Here is a 19,096-nt window from a genome sequence, read left to right on the forward strand (position 1 = left end):
GTCCTGGGGACACACAAGCGCACCTGTCCTGGAGAGCTTTGCCCACTGGGGCTGTTCCCAGGTCAGGCCTGGGCTGGGCAGCCCCCTGTCCCCGAACCTCTGCAGCATCAGCGTCTCAGTCTTCTCCCCAGGAGCACTGGACCTGAAGCACAGGAAGAGGGAAGCGGCCAGCACTCACCTGTCAGCCCACATACAGTCCCCAGGGCATGGTGTCCAGCCCGTCTCATCCGTGAGGGCAGTTCCTTGAGACTCTCTGGGCCTGTGTGCAATCCCCCGCTCCCCATCCGTGGAGAGAGAGAAGACACTGCCCCAACCAGGGTGGACATGGTGCTGGGCTCAGAACACCACCAGTAACTCCAAGGAGGGGCCTCAACACCCTCACTGCTCCTCAGGCCAGCATCACATCTGCCTCTGTTCCTCTCCCCCCTCACCTCCTGCTTACTCCATCATGAAGTCCTCCCCCCACACCTCTGCGACCTGATCCACCTCTCTCCCGTCCTGCCTCCACTCCAGCAGCCATCACCTCTTACAGGGCGACTGTAGCGGTCTCCAGCCTCATCCCCCTGCCTGCTCCTCATGCCAGCAAGCTATGACTAGGTTTGAAACCTTCCAACAAGCACTCCCCTTGCCTCACGCCTTCCCCTTCACCTCCCCACACCCATGCGTGCACACACACATTACGCACGTGTGCAGTTACACGCGCACACATACGTGACACAAATGGCCGTGCTCTGATGCAGTTTTGTAAGCTCAGACTAACTTTTAGACAAGTAGACATGTGTCTTTCAAATTCCAACAGTACACAGCGCTCTGTATAACCCTGAGATCTGCTTATCTCTCATGGTGCCCCCCTGAGCCTCCTGGCTCCGAGCTGCTCCAGAGAGAGAAAGGGGAGCTACAGGAGCCAGAGGAAATAAGGGGGCAGAATGAAGAGGGGAGCAGGCCGGGGACAGGCACCACTGAGGAGGGGGTGCACAGCTGTGCCCTGATTCTGTCCACTGACAAGAACAGGCCCAGATCCCAGCGTGTCTACCGCCACTCGGCTGCCTTCACCGTGCCTGGTTTTGTGCATCTCCTGGAGAATAAAGGCACCATCGTTTATGGAGGTGGGAAATCACGGGACAGCAAACAAATGCAAGTGACACATTTTTTCTTGAAATTGACTTTTCTGATTATAAAAGTAGCCTGAATTATTTGTAGAAAGTAGAGCAATAATAAATACAGAACAGATATTAACATCAGCACGTCCACCACGCGAGGAACAGCAGTGTTACTGGTTATCTAGGTGTGCGTGTGTTTACATCTCACATGTGGCTAGAAACACGTGTTGTATATCAGGATCATATAGAAGACACAGCGTAGAATACTTAGAACTTTACATTGGACTCTAAGCTGCAATGAGAGCGAAGACTTTGTTAGAGGATAACGTTCAACGGGTTCCTTCGGTCTCTCACCACGGATGTTGATCCCCTGCTCAACGCCAGCCCTGTTCTAGGCGCTGAGTGAAGAGACCAGTCCGTGCACTTGTGATGTGCCCGTGCCGGGGGAAAGCAGACGACAAGCATGAACAAAGCGACGTTCAGGACGCAGGGGAGAACACGGAGACCGAGGCCTGTGTGCGCAGGCCCCTGTGACCGCCCTTTACTGTATTTACATCAGGCAGGCAGGCAGGCTCTGATTAGGCAGCATTTGACTGGCGACCTGAAGGAAGTGTCATGGGGAGCAACACTGGGCAGAGGGAGCAGCAGAAATAACAGACAAGGTGGAGGAGCGAGGAGGCTGTCGCCCGAGGGAAGTGGGTGGCAGAGGGAGGGTGGGGCCAGACGGCTGGGCGGTGGAGCTCTGTGAGGAGGGCGCCCAGTGTGGTGGGCCGCCTCCAAGATGGTCCCAATGATACTTTCCTCCTGGCATCACGCCCCTGCAGAGTCCTTTCCCACAGTGTAACCGAGAAGATACTGTGGAAATGACAGTGTGCGGCTAATGGTGCTGGGCCTTAAAGGGCACTGTGGCTTCTGCCTCGCTCTCTTGGACCACTCAGTCTGGGGACACCGGCCACCGCGTTGTGAGGACGCTCAAGCAGCCCAGCAGTGGGGCGCAGGTGGCGGAGCTGAGGCGGCCCACCAGCGGCCCGCACCAACGGGCCTGCCCTCTGAGTTGGTGTACGCACTGAGTTTTGGGGTAACTCATTACGCAGGGATAGCTACCCAGTACCCCAGGGGGACAGGGGCGGGGCCTGCCTCAGGGAGCAGGCTCTCTCCGGCACGGGGAGGAAGAGTGGACTCCACTGAGCTGGCCCTGGACTTCAGCAAGGGCTTTGGGCTGGAGATGTTTGGGGGTGCTCAGTTTATAATTACTACCCCAAGATTTCCCTACATTACAGATTTTTTTAATCAATTGGCAATTGCTTCATAAAAATGCCATCATGTCATGGTTAACTCTTTGTGAAATGCTTTCCCTTTTTCTCTGTGTTCTGGGACAGTTCATGTATCTCAGTAGTTTTTGGTTGTTTGAAAATGAGGAGAGTTAAAAGGAATGGAAAGGTGGATATTAACAGAGAAACAGGAAAGAAGGAGAATGAGGTAATTCTATAGGGACTGTGTTACTAAGTTGGAAACCAGCCAAGAAATTGGGAACTTCTTAAAAACACAAAATCAAAATAGTCTCAAAAGAAAAAAAATGGGCTGTTTAAAAACTTGCCAATAGGGGCTGGCCGGGTGGCGCAAGCAGTTAAGTGCGCACGCTCCGCTGCGGTGGCTCAGGGTTCGCCGGTTTGGATCCCGGGCGCGCACCGACGCACCGCTTGGCAAGCCATGCTGTGGCGGCATCCCATATAAAGTGGAGGAAGATGGGCACAGATGTTAGCCCAGGGCCAGTCTTCCTCAGCAAAAAAAAGAGGATTGGCAGATGTTAGCACAGGGCTGATCTCCTCACAAAAAAATAAAAATAAAAAAATAAAAAATAAAAACCTGCCAATGATTCCTCATCATGGCCAGGCCCTGGCAGCCTCACACTGGTTGCCTTTCTCTTCCTCAGATGTCCTTCGCTTCTGCCACCCTAAAGGGAATGTTTGCTGGGCCCCAGACAACCCTGTGAGGTCCTTTCAACAGATGAGGGGCTCAGAGCTCAAACGTCACCCCAGCCCTGCACTGGGGGACATGGGGCCGGAGAGCACCAGGCCAGTCCCAGGTGGGGAGCAGGGCTTCCTGGCCTGGGCTCCCTGCTGCCCCCCACCCCCAGGAGGTAGGCACTCACAGGCCAGTGAGCAGGTCCGTTTCTACTTGAGTGTCCTGGGTGGGGGCTAGGCTGCTGGCCCCTTCAGCCAGGATCTGCCGGATCAGGTCTTCGTCTAGAGGGAGCAGAACGTGTCAGGGAGGGCATGGGCTCCTCCCACCCCAAGCCATGGAGCCTTCCCAGGGAGAACTGGGGTTACACCCTCCCCACCTCTGCCCACCTGAAGCTGAGAAGTATTTGGCAGGTGAGGAGGGGCTGACCAGGGAGAGACCGTCCTCCTCTGGGCCCAGCATGTGGCCCATCCGGCCCCGTGCCAGGCGCTGCAGGGTACTGCCCATGATGGACGGGTCACTCAGCAAGTCTGGCCAACTGAGCGTGCCTTCGCTGGATGGCCAGCACGCTAGGCTGTAGGTGACACAGGTCAGCAAGGGGAGTCCAGGGGACACGTCTGCACAGGCACCCACGGACAGACGGGGCTTCTGGGCCAACACACCCCCCAGACAGCGTATGACAACACACAGGGCCAGCAAACACGGGACAAAGACACATGACACGGCACACACAGCCCAGATACCCATAACTCGGCACATGCAAGGCATGGCTGACCTACGCCAAGGCTCACATTTTCTCTAGGAACCCTCACCTTTTAGAATCATCCAGAAATAAGTCATTTTTTATTTGTCCAGCAAAGGCCTGTTGAGAAGTGCAGAGAGAACCTCACTCAGACTCTGGGCTGCCCAGGGGCAGCAGGACCCACCAGGCCGAGGCAGGGCCCCTAGAGGAGCCCTCACCTCCGCACGGAGCCCTGGGAAGGTAAGGAAGGAGCTGTCCAGCACAGATGAGTCCAGGTAGCTATCGATGTCCAGTATCTGCTGCCCCAAAGGGGTGGAGCTCGGGCCCCCAGCCACCTGCAGGGAGATGCAGGCAGTCAGCGGGGGGCAGTTCTGCTCCTGCTCTGGGGAGACGTGCTACCTCCTGAACAGCCCGAGTCTAGACTAGCGCTGTCCCAGAGAATATTCTAGAACGACGCCTTCTGTATCTGCACTGTCCGTTATGGTAGCCACTAGCTACATGTTGCTATGGAGCACTTGAAATGCAGCTGGTGCAACTGAGGAACGGAAGTTATCATTTTATTTAATTTTAATTAATTTAAAAATAAACAGCCACCTATGGCTAACAACTGCTGCATTGGCTTCCTGTGGTAAATCTCTCTTGGTCATGGTGTGTGATCCTTTCTCATGAGTTGCTAGATTTGATTTGCCATGTTTTGCGGAGGATTTTTGCTGTATATTCACAAGGGACAGTGGTCTGCAGTGCCCTCCTCACAAGAGGTCTTTGTCTGGCTCTGGTGTCAGGACAGTACTGGTCTCGTGGGATGAATCAGGAAGTGCTCCCTCCTTGTGCACATTTTTGAGTTTGTCAAGGATTGGTGCTGTTTCCTCTGTAGCTGCTCGGTTGACTTGCTAGTGAAGCCATCTGGGCTTTTTTTTTAATTTTTTTTTTTTTTGTGAGGAAAATCAGCCCTAAGCTAACATCTGTTGCCAATCCTCCTTTTTGCTGAGGAAGACTGGCGCTGGGCTAACATCCATGCCCATCTTCCTCCACTTTATATGAGACACCGCCACAGCATGGCTTGACAAGCAGTGCATCGGTGCATGCCCAGGATCCGGACCTGTGAACCCTGGGCCGCCGAAGCAGAATGTGCGCACCTAACCACTATGCCACTGGGTCGGCCCCTATCTGGGCTTTTCCTTGTGGGAGTTTTTAAATTACTAAGTCATCTCTTTACTTTGCTCTAGGTCTGCTCATATTTCCTCTTTCTTCTTGAGTCAGGTTTTTTTTTTTAATAATTTTATTTATTTATTTTTTTTTCCCCCCAAAGCCCCAGTAGATAGTTGTATGTCATAGCTGCACATCCTTCTATTTGCTGTATGTGGGACACGGCCTCAGCATGGCCGGAGAAGCGGTACGTCGGTGCGCGCCCAGGATCCAAACCCGGGCCGCCAGCAGCGGAGCGCGCGCACCTAACTGCTAAGCCACGGGGCCCGCCCTTGAGTCAGTTTTGATAGTTTGTCTTTCTAGAAGCTTGTCCATTTCTCCTACGTTATCTAACACGCTGCTGTACAGCAGTTCATGTGACTCGCTGATCAGTCCTGTGTATTTCTGTGAGGGTGGCAGTGATGCCCCCACCTTCATTCATGATTTCAACCATCTGTGTTTCTCTCTTTTTCCCTGGTCAGTCAACCTAAAGGCTCGTCATGTTGACCTCACTGATCTTCCTTCCGTGGCTGCCATACTGAACAGCACAGCCCTCGGCAGAGGCAACGAGGCCACGCGCCACCTCCAGGAGCTCCGTGAGCAACCCACCTTGCTCCGGGACATCCGGAAGAGGAACAGGATGACCAGGTAGATGGGGTAGACAACCACACTGGACACCAGGCCAACGGCGACTGTGTCAACACTCAGGGGGATCAGCCTGGACACAGGCCCTGTGCTGTGTGGCAGGAAAGAATAGGCCCGGGCTGGGTTAGGCCAGGAGGAGGGCAGAAGGCGTTGGGCAGAGGGAGGTCATCCTGACCCCCACAGGCACCCACCTGTAGGCAGCGTCTCCCACGACCCCGTACCACACGGCATTGGCACCCAGGAAGAGGCAGATGAGGAGGACACAGCAGGTGGCCCGCTGGACGCGGGTGAAGCGGCTTCGAGGTGGCCGGTCCCACATGGAGAGCCAGATGTGCTTGTCAAAGAAGCCACGCTGCAGCTCAGCCACGAGGAGGCGCCGGAACCGCCACAGGGCTGCGTCACCTGGGAAAGGGCACAGGAGGGGCTTCAGGAGGGCCGAGGGGCAGAGCCCCCCCGTCTAGCCAGCAGGGGCGGGGCCTTACTTGCAGCCAGCACCTCCTTCTCCACCAGGCCCCCGTTGGCCTCAGTCTCCACCGACAGCCAGTCGTTGACCAAGAAGAAGGTGCTGCGAGCGGTCTGCAGGTCCCTGACGATGACGTGCTGCAGGAACCAGGCGGGGCTGAGCCCTGCAGAGGGGCAGGAGCCGGGTGAGGGCTGCAGGACGCCGGACAGGCAGCGGGCAGAGGGACAGCAGGGGCACACCGGACCTTTGTTGTCATGCCACACGCGGATTTTCCACACGCTTCCCAGGCTGTGCGGGGTGGCGATCTGGAAGATGTCCAGGCTGTTGCGGTGGAAGGCTCCGTCCCCGTCCAGGTGCCGGTGGCCACTCCGGCTGTCTGCCCCATAGAGCATGATGCCCACGTGTGCCGTGGTCCCTGGAGGATGGAAGGAGAGGTGGCAGGACTGTTTGCTGCCCACCAGACGTGTCCCCAGAGAAGTCTTTTCCCGTGGGTTTTCATTCAACTAGTACAGCAGGCTCGCCCCGCACAGCTCTGACATACACAAATCTCTTTTACCCCAATTCAATTAAACACAGCCCCAACACCATGAGTCAGGCATCCGTCACGTGCTACTGTGAGTAACTGGTAAAACGTCCACTTGGCTGCCAGCAATTCAGTCCACCACGTAAACAGAAAAAGCACATCCTGATCCGTGACCCATTACATCACTTCTTCCAAAGCCCACTGGTGACGGGTCACTGTGCGTCCAGCACTTCCCCCACAGACCACCGAGCGCATGGGGGTGTTGCCTCCTTGTCTCCCAGTGATAAACCCACGCGACATTTTACAAAAACAGGTCTTCGAAAGAGGACTGGTCGACAGAGATGAAAACATAGCAAAGAAGTGAAGAATGGTAACAGTGCAAGTAAAATTCCAGTCAAAGGTGAGTGGACTGCTGAGGAAACAGGCAGCATGGGGACGCCGGCGTGGCCCAAGACTCGAGAAGGGTCCCAGTGACGGCAAGCTCACCGATGTCAACCAGGACAGCAGTCGTGACCAAAAGGACGCGATGTCACAGAGCAATTGACGCTGGCAAAAAACTTCACGCTAAAAGACTTCTCAGGAGTGTTTCGTGATAGAGAGCGCAAATGATAAACTGTTGGAAGCAACGTGACCACTAGTCATGGCAGAGAACAGCCGCTCACTCCACATTGTGAGTTATCGGGCAAGGAGGCAAGCACCGCTCAAACCGTTCTCGGTAAGTTTTTCACAAAGTGCCTCTGATGTCTTCAGTGACACTGCACTGACTCAGTGTCAGTGTTTCTCTACATGTTTATAACCGACGCAGTGTTTGATGTCTTAAAAGCAAGCCATTGTTTTCACATAACGACTTATTTAAAATTATTCCCGTTAATTATCAAGCTCACTTTTGCACAGCTTGCACACACTCATCAGTCCCGCATCCCTGTGGAAAGTGAGACGGCCCGAGTGACTGAGCGCCTACTTCACACGGGACTGAGCTCATGCTCAGGACGATGACAGCGTGTCCACAGGTAGCGGTGAGCATTAATAAGCTACCACTTCACACAGCACCTGGGAAATCGAGCCCCTGCTCTACGTCACTTATTATCATCATCACCACGAGAGAAGGCAGCCTGGGGGCCTGGACGGGGCGGCCTGTCCCCTCACCTGAGCCGCGGCCCCAGCCGGTCTTGACCAGGATCTCGTACTTGAAGCGGCCTCCCTTCCCGCAGAAAGGGATGATGCGGACCCGGCTGACGTCCAGCTGGTCCAGCTTACGCAGGATCACGGCCATGACCACATAGGTGACCAGGCACATAGCACACGTCAGCAGGACGATGTAGTTCATGCCCGAGGCCGGCTCCTGGGGACACAGAGCCGTCAGGCCCAGGAGGCACAGCCCACCCCTCACCTTCTCAGGAGGGATCTGGAGCCCTGAGCCACCCAGGAACATGGCACCACTCACGGGGAAGATGAAGTGGATGTGGCTGGGGGGCACGAAGAGACTGGCGCCGAAGGCGGTGAGGTGGCGGGTGAGGCAGACAGCCTGGCTGGGCGAGGTCTCCTCCAGGGGCCTGAGCCCCTCCGTCCTCCACATCATCTCCTTCTCACTGAAGTACTGGCACAGAGATGTGTACAGGCCCACAGACACGTCCAGTGCCGACCAGTGGAAGTGGCTGCTCAGGTTCAGGTAGTAACTCCCGCCCGGGTCTCTGGTCCTAGAAGGAGTGAGAGGAGCGTCACGGGCAGACCCTGCCAACTCTGGGGTCTGAGTCAGGGTGGCGTTCCGGCCCAAAGACTTCTCGGCTGCAGCCATGCTTGCTGTGGGTGGCCAGGCCCAACCTGCTCCTTGGTCGTCCCGCTGCCACACCTGCTCCCACAGGGAGCCCACACAGCCTCGGCACATACGGATTTGATCACGTCCACTTGCCTCCAAGACACCAGCCCCACCCAAGCCAACAAGTCCTGGCCCGCTCCCAGGTCTTCCATGGGCCTGCTGTGCCCTCCCAGGGCAGGGGACGTGCTCACCCCGGGGCAATGAAGAAGGTATAGGGCCTGTGGTCGTCGCCCGCCAGCGCCTCCAGGCTGATCCTCTTGCTGGCAGAGCAATTGTGCTCATTGGGCCAGGGTGCTGAGTGCAGGTAGACGGCCAGGTAGGGCTCAGGCTCCTCAGGCAGGTAGTGCTCTGGGGGTGGAACATGCAGGGTCAGATGCCTGCCCCAGACAGCTCATGCACCCTGGGGGACACCTCCGGGAGCCCTCCTTGCTGCACGGGGCCAGAGGAACCTCCATGCTAGAGGCAGCACTCGCTCTTCTGTGGTTCCCCCACTGCCCTCCTAGCAGGCCCCAGAACCCTGTGAAGCAGGAGACAGATTTTACCAAAGGCCAAGAGTTGGCATGTTTGCCAGACGCCTGGTTACCCAGGCCACCCCCCGGCTGCCCCACACAGGCCGGGCCAGGGCTGTAGGAGGGGGCACTCACCGTTCAGCACCTTGTAGGTGAGCTGCAGGTGCAGCCCGGCCTCGGGGTTGCTGTTCTCGGGGGCGACCACAGTGCTGACCGAGGACCGGGGCTGGACGACAGTGGAGCCAGCAGGGATGCGGTGGCCCTGGGCAGCCTGGTCTGAGTTGTTGGGCACCTTCACAGTGATGGCACGCTCTGAGGCCAGCTGCCCAATGGGGATCTGCGTGCCAGCCTGAGTCTGGAAAGCCATGGATGCCACCTTGGTGGAGACGGTATAGTTGCTGATGTAGCCAAAGGGAAAGGGGTTGGAGTCCACAAGAAAGATGAGCTGCACCACGTCACTGAGGTTGGACAGGGCCCCGCTGAAGGCCGTGGGGATGGAGAAGTGGCAGCCGGGGCCCGAGGTGTTGCCCTGGCACAGCAGGCTCAGTGGGTCTGAACGCTTGCCCTGCGCCACTATCTCCTCGCCCGCCAGGGTCAGAGGCTCCTCGTTGAGCACGCGGGAGCGCATAAGGATGCACATGAGGGCAGACGAGAGGTGGTAGGCCTTGGATGCCACCATCAGTGATGGCGACTTGGCTCCCAGCTCTGAGGGCTGTGGGCCCTGCATGTCTAAGCTGGCCAGGTGGATGAGGTCGCCTGTGGATGGGGGAGAGGTTCGGGGGAGATGAGGGATTGATGTGGGAGAGATTGGGAGAGCCCCGCGTGCCTACCCGGCCCCACCTGTGATGTTGAGGATGCTGTCGGCAATGGCAGTAGGCGTCCCGGTGCCCGTGGCAGTCTCAGCCTGCAGGATGTGCATCATGTCCTCCAGCTTGTGCAGCGTCTTCTTCAGGCACGAGCGGCACACGAGCTCCCTGCTGGACACCTGCAGGGAGGCCGGGCACTGTGTCAGCCCTACTCTGGCCTGGCTGACCAGGGCCAGGCGGGGGGGGGCTGCTCAGCAGCACTGTCACGGTCGCCGTGATCCTGGGGTGGCCTCCCCACCTCCATCTGGCCTTCCCACACCACCCTTTGTGCTGCAGCTGGAGAGACCACTGCAAACATGGCTCCATCCACGTGCCTCCCTGCTGAGGGCCCTTCTGTGGCTCCTCCCCACCCACAGGCAAAGTCCACGGTAACATGGCCCCACCAACCACTCTCAACCATGCACACAGCCACGGAAACCATGTGGCAGACAGGACAACCCCCATTCGAAAGGTTCTCCCCTCCCTCCTCCTCCGCTGAGGTCTCTGCAGCAATCCCCTGCCACCCTGGACACAGCACTCCCCGCATCAAGACCACGGCCAGCCCAGCCTGGTTGCTAAGTCCTGGGCAAGGGTGGTGAGCGGTCTCTCGGGGCTGGAGAGGCCAGGCCAAGTGTGACCATACCAGGGGCCTGAAGGGCAGAGAATGGCCTCTTCATGCTGGCCCTCCCCACACCTCGGCTGCTCCTTATACCATGGGCCACCCTGCAAAGTTGTCCTAGGGGACACCTGTGGCTCAGCTAAGACCAAGGATGGGCACGTGGTCGGGCAGACGGCCAGGAAAGCTTGCGGGGGGTGGGGAGCCCAGAGTCCTGTCCTACCGTGCACTGAGCCAGCGCTGCTGCAATCTGCTGGATGTCGTCTACAGTGTCGACCCGCAGGGAGACCAGAGTCTCCGTGATATTCTTGCGTATCTGGGCTCGAAGCTGCTGCCTGGGGTCCGGCTCTGCCGCCACGGCCAGGCCCTGCTCATACTGTGGGCAGCGGGCACAGGGGAGCCGTCAGTGGTGACAGCCCCACCAGCAGCACAGGAAGGTGGGCGCCACGCAGGCTCTCAGCTGCTGCGTGACGCGGGCAGCGGCTGGAGCCCTACCTCTTCGAGGGCAGTGGCTGGAGGCCCACCTCTTCGAGGGCAAAAGGGGGTTTTCCCAGGGGCCCCTTTGGGGCTAAGGGCACAAGAACAGGGGAGGTGAGGGGCGGAAGCCAGGCTCTAGGGAGGACCCGGCGGTGGGGGCTGCTGAGAGCAGGAGTCATTTCAAGGCAGGCAGGCACTCTGTCCATCGGGAGCCAGAGATGAGCCCTTTACAAGGATCCAGGATCCAGTCAGGAGTGCCAACCTGGGCTGGCCCCCACCCACGGAGGGCAGACACAAGGAGGGGCGTCCTTGCCCCCCGCACTGACCTCATTGAGCACAGTGATGAGGGCCAGGGAGTACTCGATGACGTGCTGGGGGTCGGCCTGTCTCAGCAACCTGGGCAGCATGCTCTCTGTGAGGCTGTGCAGCCAGAGCATGAGGTCCGGGGGGCCGTCCAGGGGGTAGTTGAGGGGCTCTGGCAGTGTGATGGCCAGAGACCTACATGCAGAGCTCGGGGTGAACAGGCAGCAGTCCCGCTCCACCCCTCCAGGCCCTGCTCCCACAGACCCAGGCTCACCTGTTGAGGGCCACCACGGCGGCGCCCAGCTGGTCCTGCACGACCACAGCCAGACCGACCTCGAAGTGGGGCGCAAAGCCAGGTGGCAGCACAGCCCCGTAGGCAGAGAGGCTGCCCTTGTAGACACAGAACTCCTCACAGTGGCCCTGGCGACAGCGCTGCAGCAGCAGGGAGTACACCAGAGGGGTGCCTGCGTCCTCGGCGTCCTGCCAGCCTGCAGGCCCCCCACAGCGTCACTGGGGCCCCCACACGGGTCACTGTGGCCTCCCCCACACCCTCACCCCCAGGGCAAGCCTGCCGTGCCTCCCCGACCCTGGCCGCACTCACCCGCGCACTCGAAGTGCACCTTGGTGGTGAGAGCACGCACGGCGTCCAGCGGGAAGAGACGGCAGGAGCCCCCCAGCGGAGGGCGGTTGGGGGAGAGGCGGATGGAGGCGCAGCCCTCCTCCTGGCCCGTGCGGCCCAGCACCGTGAGCGTGAACGTGTAGCCCTCGCCATCCCGCAGCACGCCGCGCCGCACCACCAGCCGCATGCCCGAGCTGCCCGTGGACGTGGTCGTCTCATCCAGCACCAGCGTCTCATTGCTGAAGGTACGCGCGGCCCAGCGCTGCAGGACACAGACCACTGGGTGCTCAAGGGCGGGCCTGGCGCTGGGCCAGCTCCAGGGGCATCCTGCCCCAAGCCCCGCCCCCACCCGACCGCCAGCTCACCCCTCGCTTGGAGCCCCCGCTGCAGTTGTCGCAGCGGCCCTCCAGGTACACGTAAGAACTGCGGCTCACTGCGTACACTGCCTGCGCCTTGCAAGACACACACTCCAAGGACACAATGGGCACCTGGCCGCTCCGGATCAGCACCTGGGGACAAAGTGGGATTACAGGGAGACCACGCCCCAAGATGGGGCCTCTACTCCTGAGTCCCAGACCTGAGTCTGCCCAGTGCAGCAGGCTGTCACGGGCCCCACAGAGGAGCTGGGCCTCTGCCCTCCGCACATGCTGTTCCCCTAGCTGGGAAAGCTCTTCTCTAGGCCCAGCCAACTCCTATTCAGCCCAAAGTACAGATTCCCAAGAGACCATGGGCTCAGCCTTGCCTAGTGTATCCGTCTGATTTTGTGTCTCCCAATCTGGGGGAGAGTCATCTGAAAGAGCAGAGACGATGCTGGGTTTATTTTCTGCAGCATCTGGGGCCCAGCTTGGGCCCAGCACATGGGAAATACTAGACAGGTGCTCCCAGTGAAGGGATGGATGAAGGAAGGCATCAAAGTATGGATGAGTGAAGGCATGCATGGGGTGAAGACAGCTGTCCTCTACACACCTGCCTGAGGTTCCCGATGCCCGGGGCTGGGGAGGTGGGGCCCACCTCAGAAAGCAGAGCAAGGCTGGACCCTGCTCTGGGCTTCCACCTCCCCACATGGCCCCTCTGGGCAGGCCCCCGTCCCCAGGTAGGCCAGCTGGGAGAGGCCTGTACTGGGGACGGACACCCCCATCCCGGGCACCAGCAGACCTGGCACACCTGCCCCCACTGGCAGGCCCCTACCAACAGCAGCACGAGTGGCTGCCATGGGGTCATCTGCACAGTGGTCCTGACCCACTGGGCCCGTTCCAGGGAGGAGAGTGTGAGTGTGTGCCCACATGAGGGTGAAAAGAGGCCCTCCCTGTTGGACACAAGGACACCCACCCTCTGGGGAGGGGATGTGTTTCCTCACTGTTGACCTCTGGTGCTAGTGGGACAGTATATCTCTCACAAGTCCCTAGAGCTCGTGCTGCCCCTCTAGGACTTGGTGTGCAGCTGTAATCCGTTTGGAAGGAAGCAACGCTGAAGCAAGACATTTACTTAAAGAAAATTTCTATCAAAAGTAGTCACTTAAAAGAGAATCTACAGTCCTGAGAAACACTAAAACATAGAAATCCTTAAAAAAGGCTATTTGGTGCTGTCTGTGGGCAGGTGGCCCTGTGTGCTCAGCTCTCCTTGGCACCCCCGCCCCACCCTGGGGCCTGGGGCTCTGTCTTGCTGGGGTAGGGCCGAGGCTGGGGCGGCACCCACCGTCTGGTTGGTGGCCTCCTCCTTCCGGCCTGCCTTCCACACAGTCAGGTTGAAGGTGTACTCCACGCCAGCTTGCAGGCGCTCCCGGGGGATGGTGACCACGCTACTCCCTCGGGGCCCGAAGTTCAACACACACCCACCAGCCTCACTCTGCAGCACACAACAGGGGGGTGGTGAGACTCTGGACTAACCTCAAAGCAGAGCCTGGCTCAGGGGACAGCTGGGAAGACCCCCTCCCCATGCTGGGCTCAAGCCCACAAAACGCTCAGACAGCAGGTGGACACCAGGGCCCTGCTGGGCTCATTAGTGCCAATGACTGAAGGGGGAAGGATAGCCCCCTGCCCTGCCACACAGCTGACCTGTGTTGAGGCCACGCAGGCCCAGTGGAAGCTCAGTGGCGTCTGGTCACCATCCTCCAGGTTGGGGTCATAGGACTTGCTCCCATCCAGCACCAGGTCCTGAGTGTCTGACCACACACGGTACGAGCCACCCTCGACAATGGGCACTAGGTGCTCAGGGGCCACTGTCACATTGGCCTGGATGCTCCGCGCCAGCGGTGTGTCCCCAAACGACACCATAAACACAAAGCAATAGTGGCCCACGGGCAACGCCAGCCGTGGCACCACCAGCTGGGGCCGGCTCATGTCCACACTGGGCAGGACCACAGGGGCCGTGCGCCTGGGCCGCTGACAGCTGGTGGTGCGGTATACCTCCCAGCGGTACTCGGTCTGGTAGGTGACGCAGTCACGCAGATCGACGTGGGCCTCGAGGTAGTTGCGCTGAGAGCGCCGCATCAACACCTGCGGGGGCAGGGCCACGTCCACCTCGGGCTCCCTGCAGGCCAGCACGTGGACGGTGACTGTGACCTGTGCCACGAAGAAGCTCACCAGGTTGGAGGCATTCACCTCCACGCGATAGTCCCCGGGCTGCAGGTAGGAATGGTCAGCCCAGGGCTCCTCTGTGTCCTCCACTGGGGCCCCGTCCCCAAAGTCCCAGCGGTAGGCCACATGCCAGGGGCTGGGGCTCGTGGCAGCCTCGAACCGGGCCGAGCGGTTGGTGAAGCAGCGGCCACTACGCAGTGCCACGTGCTGTATGATGTCCTGGACCTCGACCACAAGTGTGCGGTTCACACCGCCCAGCTCGTTGAAGGCACGCACGTGGATCTCCAGCAGCCCCGCGGCCACGGGGGTGTAGGTAACGTCGCGGCCTGACAAGATGACCAGAGAGTCCCCCTGGACCTTTTGCAGGGAGAAGTACCAAGCGTAGGCGACGCGGGACCCCCGCTGCACCCGGGCTGTGAAGTTCTTCTCGGTGCCCGTGGCGATGCCTGGCTCACAGCAGTTGGGCACCTGGAGCCCACCCACGGCCTCCAGCACCAAGACACGCACCTGTGCCTGGGCCTGGCTCACGTGGTTCTCAGCCTGGATGCTCACCACATAGTCCCCGACCCTGGGGAAGCTGCGGGAGAAGTGGGGCCCAGGAAGCACCTCGAGGCCAGCCCCGCTGACCTGTAGGCGAAAGCTGACGGCTGAGCCGGAGGCCAGCAGGATCTGAAAGTGGACCAGCTGCCCGGCCTCCACCACCTTGGTGCTGGCCCACAGCACGAGGCCCACAACAGGCTCCTCCACCGTGAGGGTGTGTGTGGCTGTGACCCAGCTGACTGCATTGGAGGCGTTGAGCTGAATGGAGAAGGTGCCAGCATCAGGGAAGACCATGGCAATGTGCGGGCCATGCCTGCTGCCACCTGGCACAGCCCAGCACCAGCTCACGTTGGTGCCTGAGGCCAGCTGCCCCCAGAAGGGCACAGTGGAGCCAGCTGCCACGAAGTTGTAGTCCAGTTCGCTGGCCCTGATGCAGAGGCCACTCACAGGCACCTGCACGGCCACCTCAAGAGTGGCATTAGCTGAGCCCAGTTGATTCTTGGCTGTGACCGTGACCAGGTGCAGGCCAGGGGTGGGAAAGGCGTGGGTGGCAAATGGTTCTGGGGTCTCCCAGCTCAGCCCTTCCTCAAGGGACCAGCTGTAGAGGACACTACTGCCGCCAGCCAGCTCAGCACGGAGGGCAACAGTTGCATTGACAGCGGCTGGATTCGGGGAGGCGGCTGCAGCCAGCCACCCCACAGGCTCCACAAAGTCCACGGTGCGGTTGGCTGAGGCACTGCCCAGCATGTTGGTGGCCCGCAGCTGGACGTGGTAGGTGCCAGCCTCAATAACGGTGAGCGAGAAGGCTTTGCCACTGCCGGCCAGGACTGGGCCGCCATCCCGCTGGGCAGCCCAGCTATAGGAAATGTTGGTGCCGTCCCTGACGACGGCCTGCAGCTGCAGCGTACGGTTGGTGGGGAAGCATCCGCTGCCGCCTGCCACCTGCAGCCCCTCGATGTGCTGCAGGACGTAGATGAAGATGCTGTCCTGGGCACCACTCACCTCGTTCTCAGCCGTGACGATGATGTTGAAGGTGCCCACCGAGCGGAAAGTGTAGGAGATGGTAGGGCCCCCGGGGATGGGCGTGCAGCGGTCGCAGAGCACCCAGGAGTAGCGCACGTCACTGCCCACCTCCAGCGAGGCGCTGAAACTCACGCTGCCGTTCAGGGGCACCACTGTGCGGCTGGCGTTGATACTGAGCCCCCGCACGCACTGCTGCACTGTGACATTCAGCCGGGCCTCGCCGTGGCTCACTTCATTCCATGCGGCCACCCTGATGGTGAAGTGGCCCGTGCTGTTGTAGGCATGGGAAACCACAGGGCCTTCGAGCCGCCCACCATCCCCCAGCTCCCACAGGTAGGTGGCGGGGCGCCCGCGGCCCACTGCAGAGAACAGGTAGGGCTGCTGCAGCTCCAGGACGTGGGAGCCATTGACGCTGATGCCCGTGAGCCCCACGGGCTCCTGCACCTCCACGAGCGCCGAGTCGTTGGCGGCCGAGATGTTGTTGGACACAGAAACCGTCACCAGGTAGGAGCCCAAGTCCCAGTAGGTGAACGTGGCCTCAGGGCCCCCAACACGGGCAGCATCCTTGGTGCCAAAGTCCCAGGTGTAGCGGTAGGAGAATGGGGGCCAGGCATGGGCCACCAGCTGGGCCTCGTCCCCAAGCCGCACAAACTGCCTCTCCGGCTGCAGGGTGACGTTGCCCGCTTCGGGCTCCACGCAGACACTGGTGAAGTAATGCGCCTTGTTCACACGGCTCGACAGTACCAGTGCCAGGGGGAACGTGCCGCTCCGTGTGAAGTTGTGCGTCACCGTCGGGTCCCCCCAGACGGTCGTGTTGGACGAGCCGTCCCCAAAGGTCCAGTCGAAGACATAGTGGGCAGGGTCTCCGGTGACGTAGGCCGTGAACCGGGCATGGGGCTGGGCAGGGATGCAGGTCGCCGGGTCGATCCGCAGCACCTCCAGGACGAAGACCTGCACAGGCAGGCTCTGGGCCAGGTAGCCAGCAGGGCTGGCTGCACGCACGGTCACCGTGCAGTTCTGCGCCCGCAGGTACAAATGCTCCACCGTGGCCTCAGGGCCCGTGAGCACCGTGCCGTCCCCCATGTCAAAAGTCCACGTGACGTTGTCGCCCGACTCCAGGGTGGCGCTGACCACTGTGGGTGCGCCCTGCTCCACGGCTGGGCTCAGATTCACACTCAGGCCTTGGAGCTCCTCAAAGACGCGGACACTAGCATATGCCACTGTGCTGCTGACTGTGTTGCTGACCTCCAGGCGGACGTGGTACATGCCCCTCCAGGCATACGTGTGGTTGACCTCTGGCTGGTACTGCATCACAGCTGGGGAGCCGTCCCCAAAGTCCCACGTGTACAGGACGCCCCCAGGCGAGGGCAGTGGGTGCAGAGAGAAGGTGACGGGATGGCCAGCCACCAAGACATGGCTGCTCACCACCACGGCCACAGCAGGCAGGGCGGCGCGCACACTGATCGACACCTGCTGCGTCAGGTTCTCGAAGGTGTTGGACGCAAGCAGGGTCAGGTTGTACTCACCTAGGGGAACAGGCCTGGAGTGGGGACGGGGCCGCCGCCACCACCTGCTCAGCAAAATCCCTACCTGACCCTGTGCTACCGTGCACGAGGGCCTCTCGGGAGGGCAGAGCAAGGCCCTGGGCAAAACACAGAGAACGCCCTTGGACAGCGCCCTGGGGGCCTCACGAGGAGGCATGCGCAGGGTGCCGTCAGCACAGGGCAAGACGGGGCTGAGGCAGAAACCAGGAGGAGTGGACTGTCTCTAAGAACGACCACACTGAGGTTAACAAGAGCAAGCACCGGTGCAGAGTTAAGATCGTGGGGGGCCCCACTGTTTCCTTGGTCTTCTACATGTGAGGCTTCTGGAATTTTAGAAATAACTAAAAGGTAAATTCCTCCAAAAAAGGCTCAGAGGAGTGGACAGAAGAGTCCAGTTTCTAGCCAGTAGAGTCGAATCACAGGGCACAGCAGCCCAGTCCACCCCTCACCCCTGGACACCCCTCCTTCACCCTAGAGTTAGGACCCCAGAACATCAGCCCAGGCTGGATGGAGGGGGGCTGTCCCCTGGGGGGGTGCTGTCCCCCGGGGAGAGGCTCTCCCCAGGGTAGGGCTGCCTAAGCTGGGGTGGCAGGGATGGGCCTGCCCCTCACCTGGGACGGCGTAGGTGTGCGTGGTATTGTGCTCCACCAGCACCTGGGCCACCATGGGGTCTGGGACTCGGAAGGAACTGTTGTACGGAGGCCTGAACTGACCGATCACTTGCTCCCCGTCCCCAAAGGTCCACCTGCCAGGGCAGTGGGCAGGCAGTGAGCAGGCGGGGGGGGGGGGGGTTGGGCTGGCCGCTCCCGTGGGGGGCACCACAGTCACTCTTCCCTTTCATCTCCATTCAGGGCACCACCCAGCCCTGCTGCAGCCCCCCACCCGCTCCCAGGGTCCCACGCAACCAGCACCTCCTGACAGATGAGGAGGCGGAGGCTGGGGGAGAACCTGTCCCAGCTCGGCCCGCCCCTGCTCCTGCAGGCCTGGTGCACTCACAAAAAGGCCACCTCCACGGCCGAGTCCACCAGCACATCAGCCGCCAGTGCCAGCGTGGCGTTGGGGGGCAGCACAGGTGGCACCGCGGACACCCGCAGGCCCCGCATCCTGTGCATCCGCTCCACGGTGACGTTGTAGTTCACAGTAACGTTGCTCACATGGTTGGAAGCTGTCAGCTGTGGAGACAGGCAGCCGTGAGTAGGCTGCCAGTGGGCCGCAAGGCAGCGTGGTCAGAGCCCCACCCCACACTCACCCACGGCCGCCGTGGGGTCCTCGGAAGCAAAGCAGAAGGTAAAAGTGAGCACTGGACGTCCCGGCCTGCCCCTCCCCACCGGTGCCCGCACCCCCACCCCACCGGCACCCGTGCCCGCACCCTCCGCCCACCGAGAGCTTGAAGATGGCAGCGCTCTGGTAGATGACGTTGAAGACCACATTGTGGAAGGTCAGGGACTGCTTGTCATCAATGGTCCAGCGAAAGACCACGTCCGAGCCGGCCTCCACCACAGGGCTGTACCTCTGCGGGAAGGGCAGAGCATCAGCCGCCGCAACCCTGCCCCAGCCCGGGGTCTTTGGAGGACCAACTCTGCCCTCAGCCCACATCTGCCCACCCAG

The 19,096-nt window shown here is 60.4% G+C and overlaps 1 protein-coding gene across 3 annotated transcripts in view; it reads right to left on the reverse strand.

Moving 5' to 3' along the window:
* The window catches only part of PKD1 (polycystin 1, transient receptor potential channel interacting), a 49,425-nt gene that overhangs the window by 5,333 nt on the left and 24,996 nt on the right, over positions 1 to 19,096 (reverse strand). For 2 of the 3 annotated variants that reach the window (XM_087449405.1, XM_087449404.1), the window contains exons 12-35: positions 18,869 to 19,000; positions 18,485 to 18,660; positions 18,100 to 18,233; positions 13,860 to 17,470; positions 13,501 to 13,650; positions 12,171 to 12,314; positions 11,788 to 12,067; positions 11,461 to 11,674; positions 11,210 to 11,381; positions 10,630 to 10,782; positions 9,786 to 9,930; positions 9,081 to 9,701; positions 8,628 to 8,784; positions 8,065 to 8,317; positions 7,767 to 7,962; positions 6,342 to 6,512; positions 6,117 to 6,260; positions 5,826 to 6,036; positions 5,599 to 5,725; positions 4,023 to 4,139; positions 3,875 to 3,924; positions 3,452 to 3,636; positions 3,253 to 3,346; positions 24 to 142 (exon numbers count right to left, since the gene is read on the reverse strand). In XM_087449405.1, the coding sequence (XP_087305531.1) occupies positions 24 to 142; positions 3,253 to 3,346; positions 3,452 to 3,636; positions 3,875 to 3,924; positions 4,023 to 4,139; positions 5,599 to 5,725; positions 5,826 to 6,036; positions 6,117 to 6,260; positions 6,342 to 6,512; positions 7,767 to 7,962; positions 8,065 to 8,317; positions 8,628 to 8,784; positions 9,081 to 9,701; positions 9,786 to 9,930; positions 10,630 to 10,782; positions 11,210 to 11,381; positions 11,461 to 11,674; positions 11,788 to 12,067; positions 12,171 to 12,314; positions 13,501 to 13,650; positions 13,860 to 17,470; positions 18,100 to 18,233; positions 18,485 to 18,660; positions 18,869 to 19,000 (7,756 nt within the window). The remainder of the gene's footprint in view (positions 1 to 23; positions 143 to 3,252; positions 3,347 to 3,451; positions 3,637 to 3,874; positions 3,925 to 4,022; positions 4,140 to 5,598; positions 5,726 to 5,825; positions 6,037 to 6,116; positions 6,261 to 6,341; positions 6,513 to 7,766; positions 7,963 to 8,064; positions 8,318 to 8,627; positions 8,785 to 9,080; positions 9,702 to 9,785; positions 9,931 to 10,629; positions 10,783 to 11,209; positions 11,382 to 11,460; positions 11,675 to 11,787; positions 12,068 to 12,170; positions 12,315 to 13,500; positions 13,651 to 13,859; positions 17,471 to 18,099; positions 18,234 to 18,484; positions 18,661 to 18,868; positions 19,001 to 19,096) is intronic. The other variant, XM_087449407.1, reaches the window with a different exon arrangement.

This window comes from Ceratotherium simum, chromosome 26 (assembly GCF_057802395.1).
Source record: "Ceratotherium simum simum isolate JZ-2026a chromosome 26, ASM5780239v1, whole genome shotgun sequence".
In the NCBI taxonomy this organism is placed as follows: domain Eukaryota; kingdom Metazoa; phylum Chordata; class Mammalia; order Perissodactyla; family Rhinocerotidae; genus Ceratotherium; species Ceratotherium simum.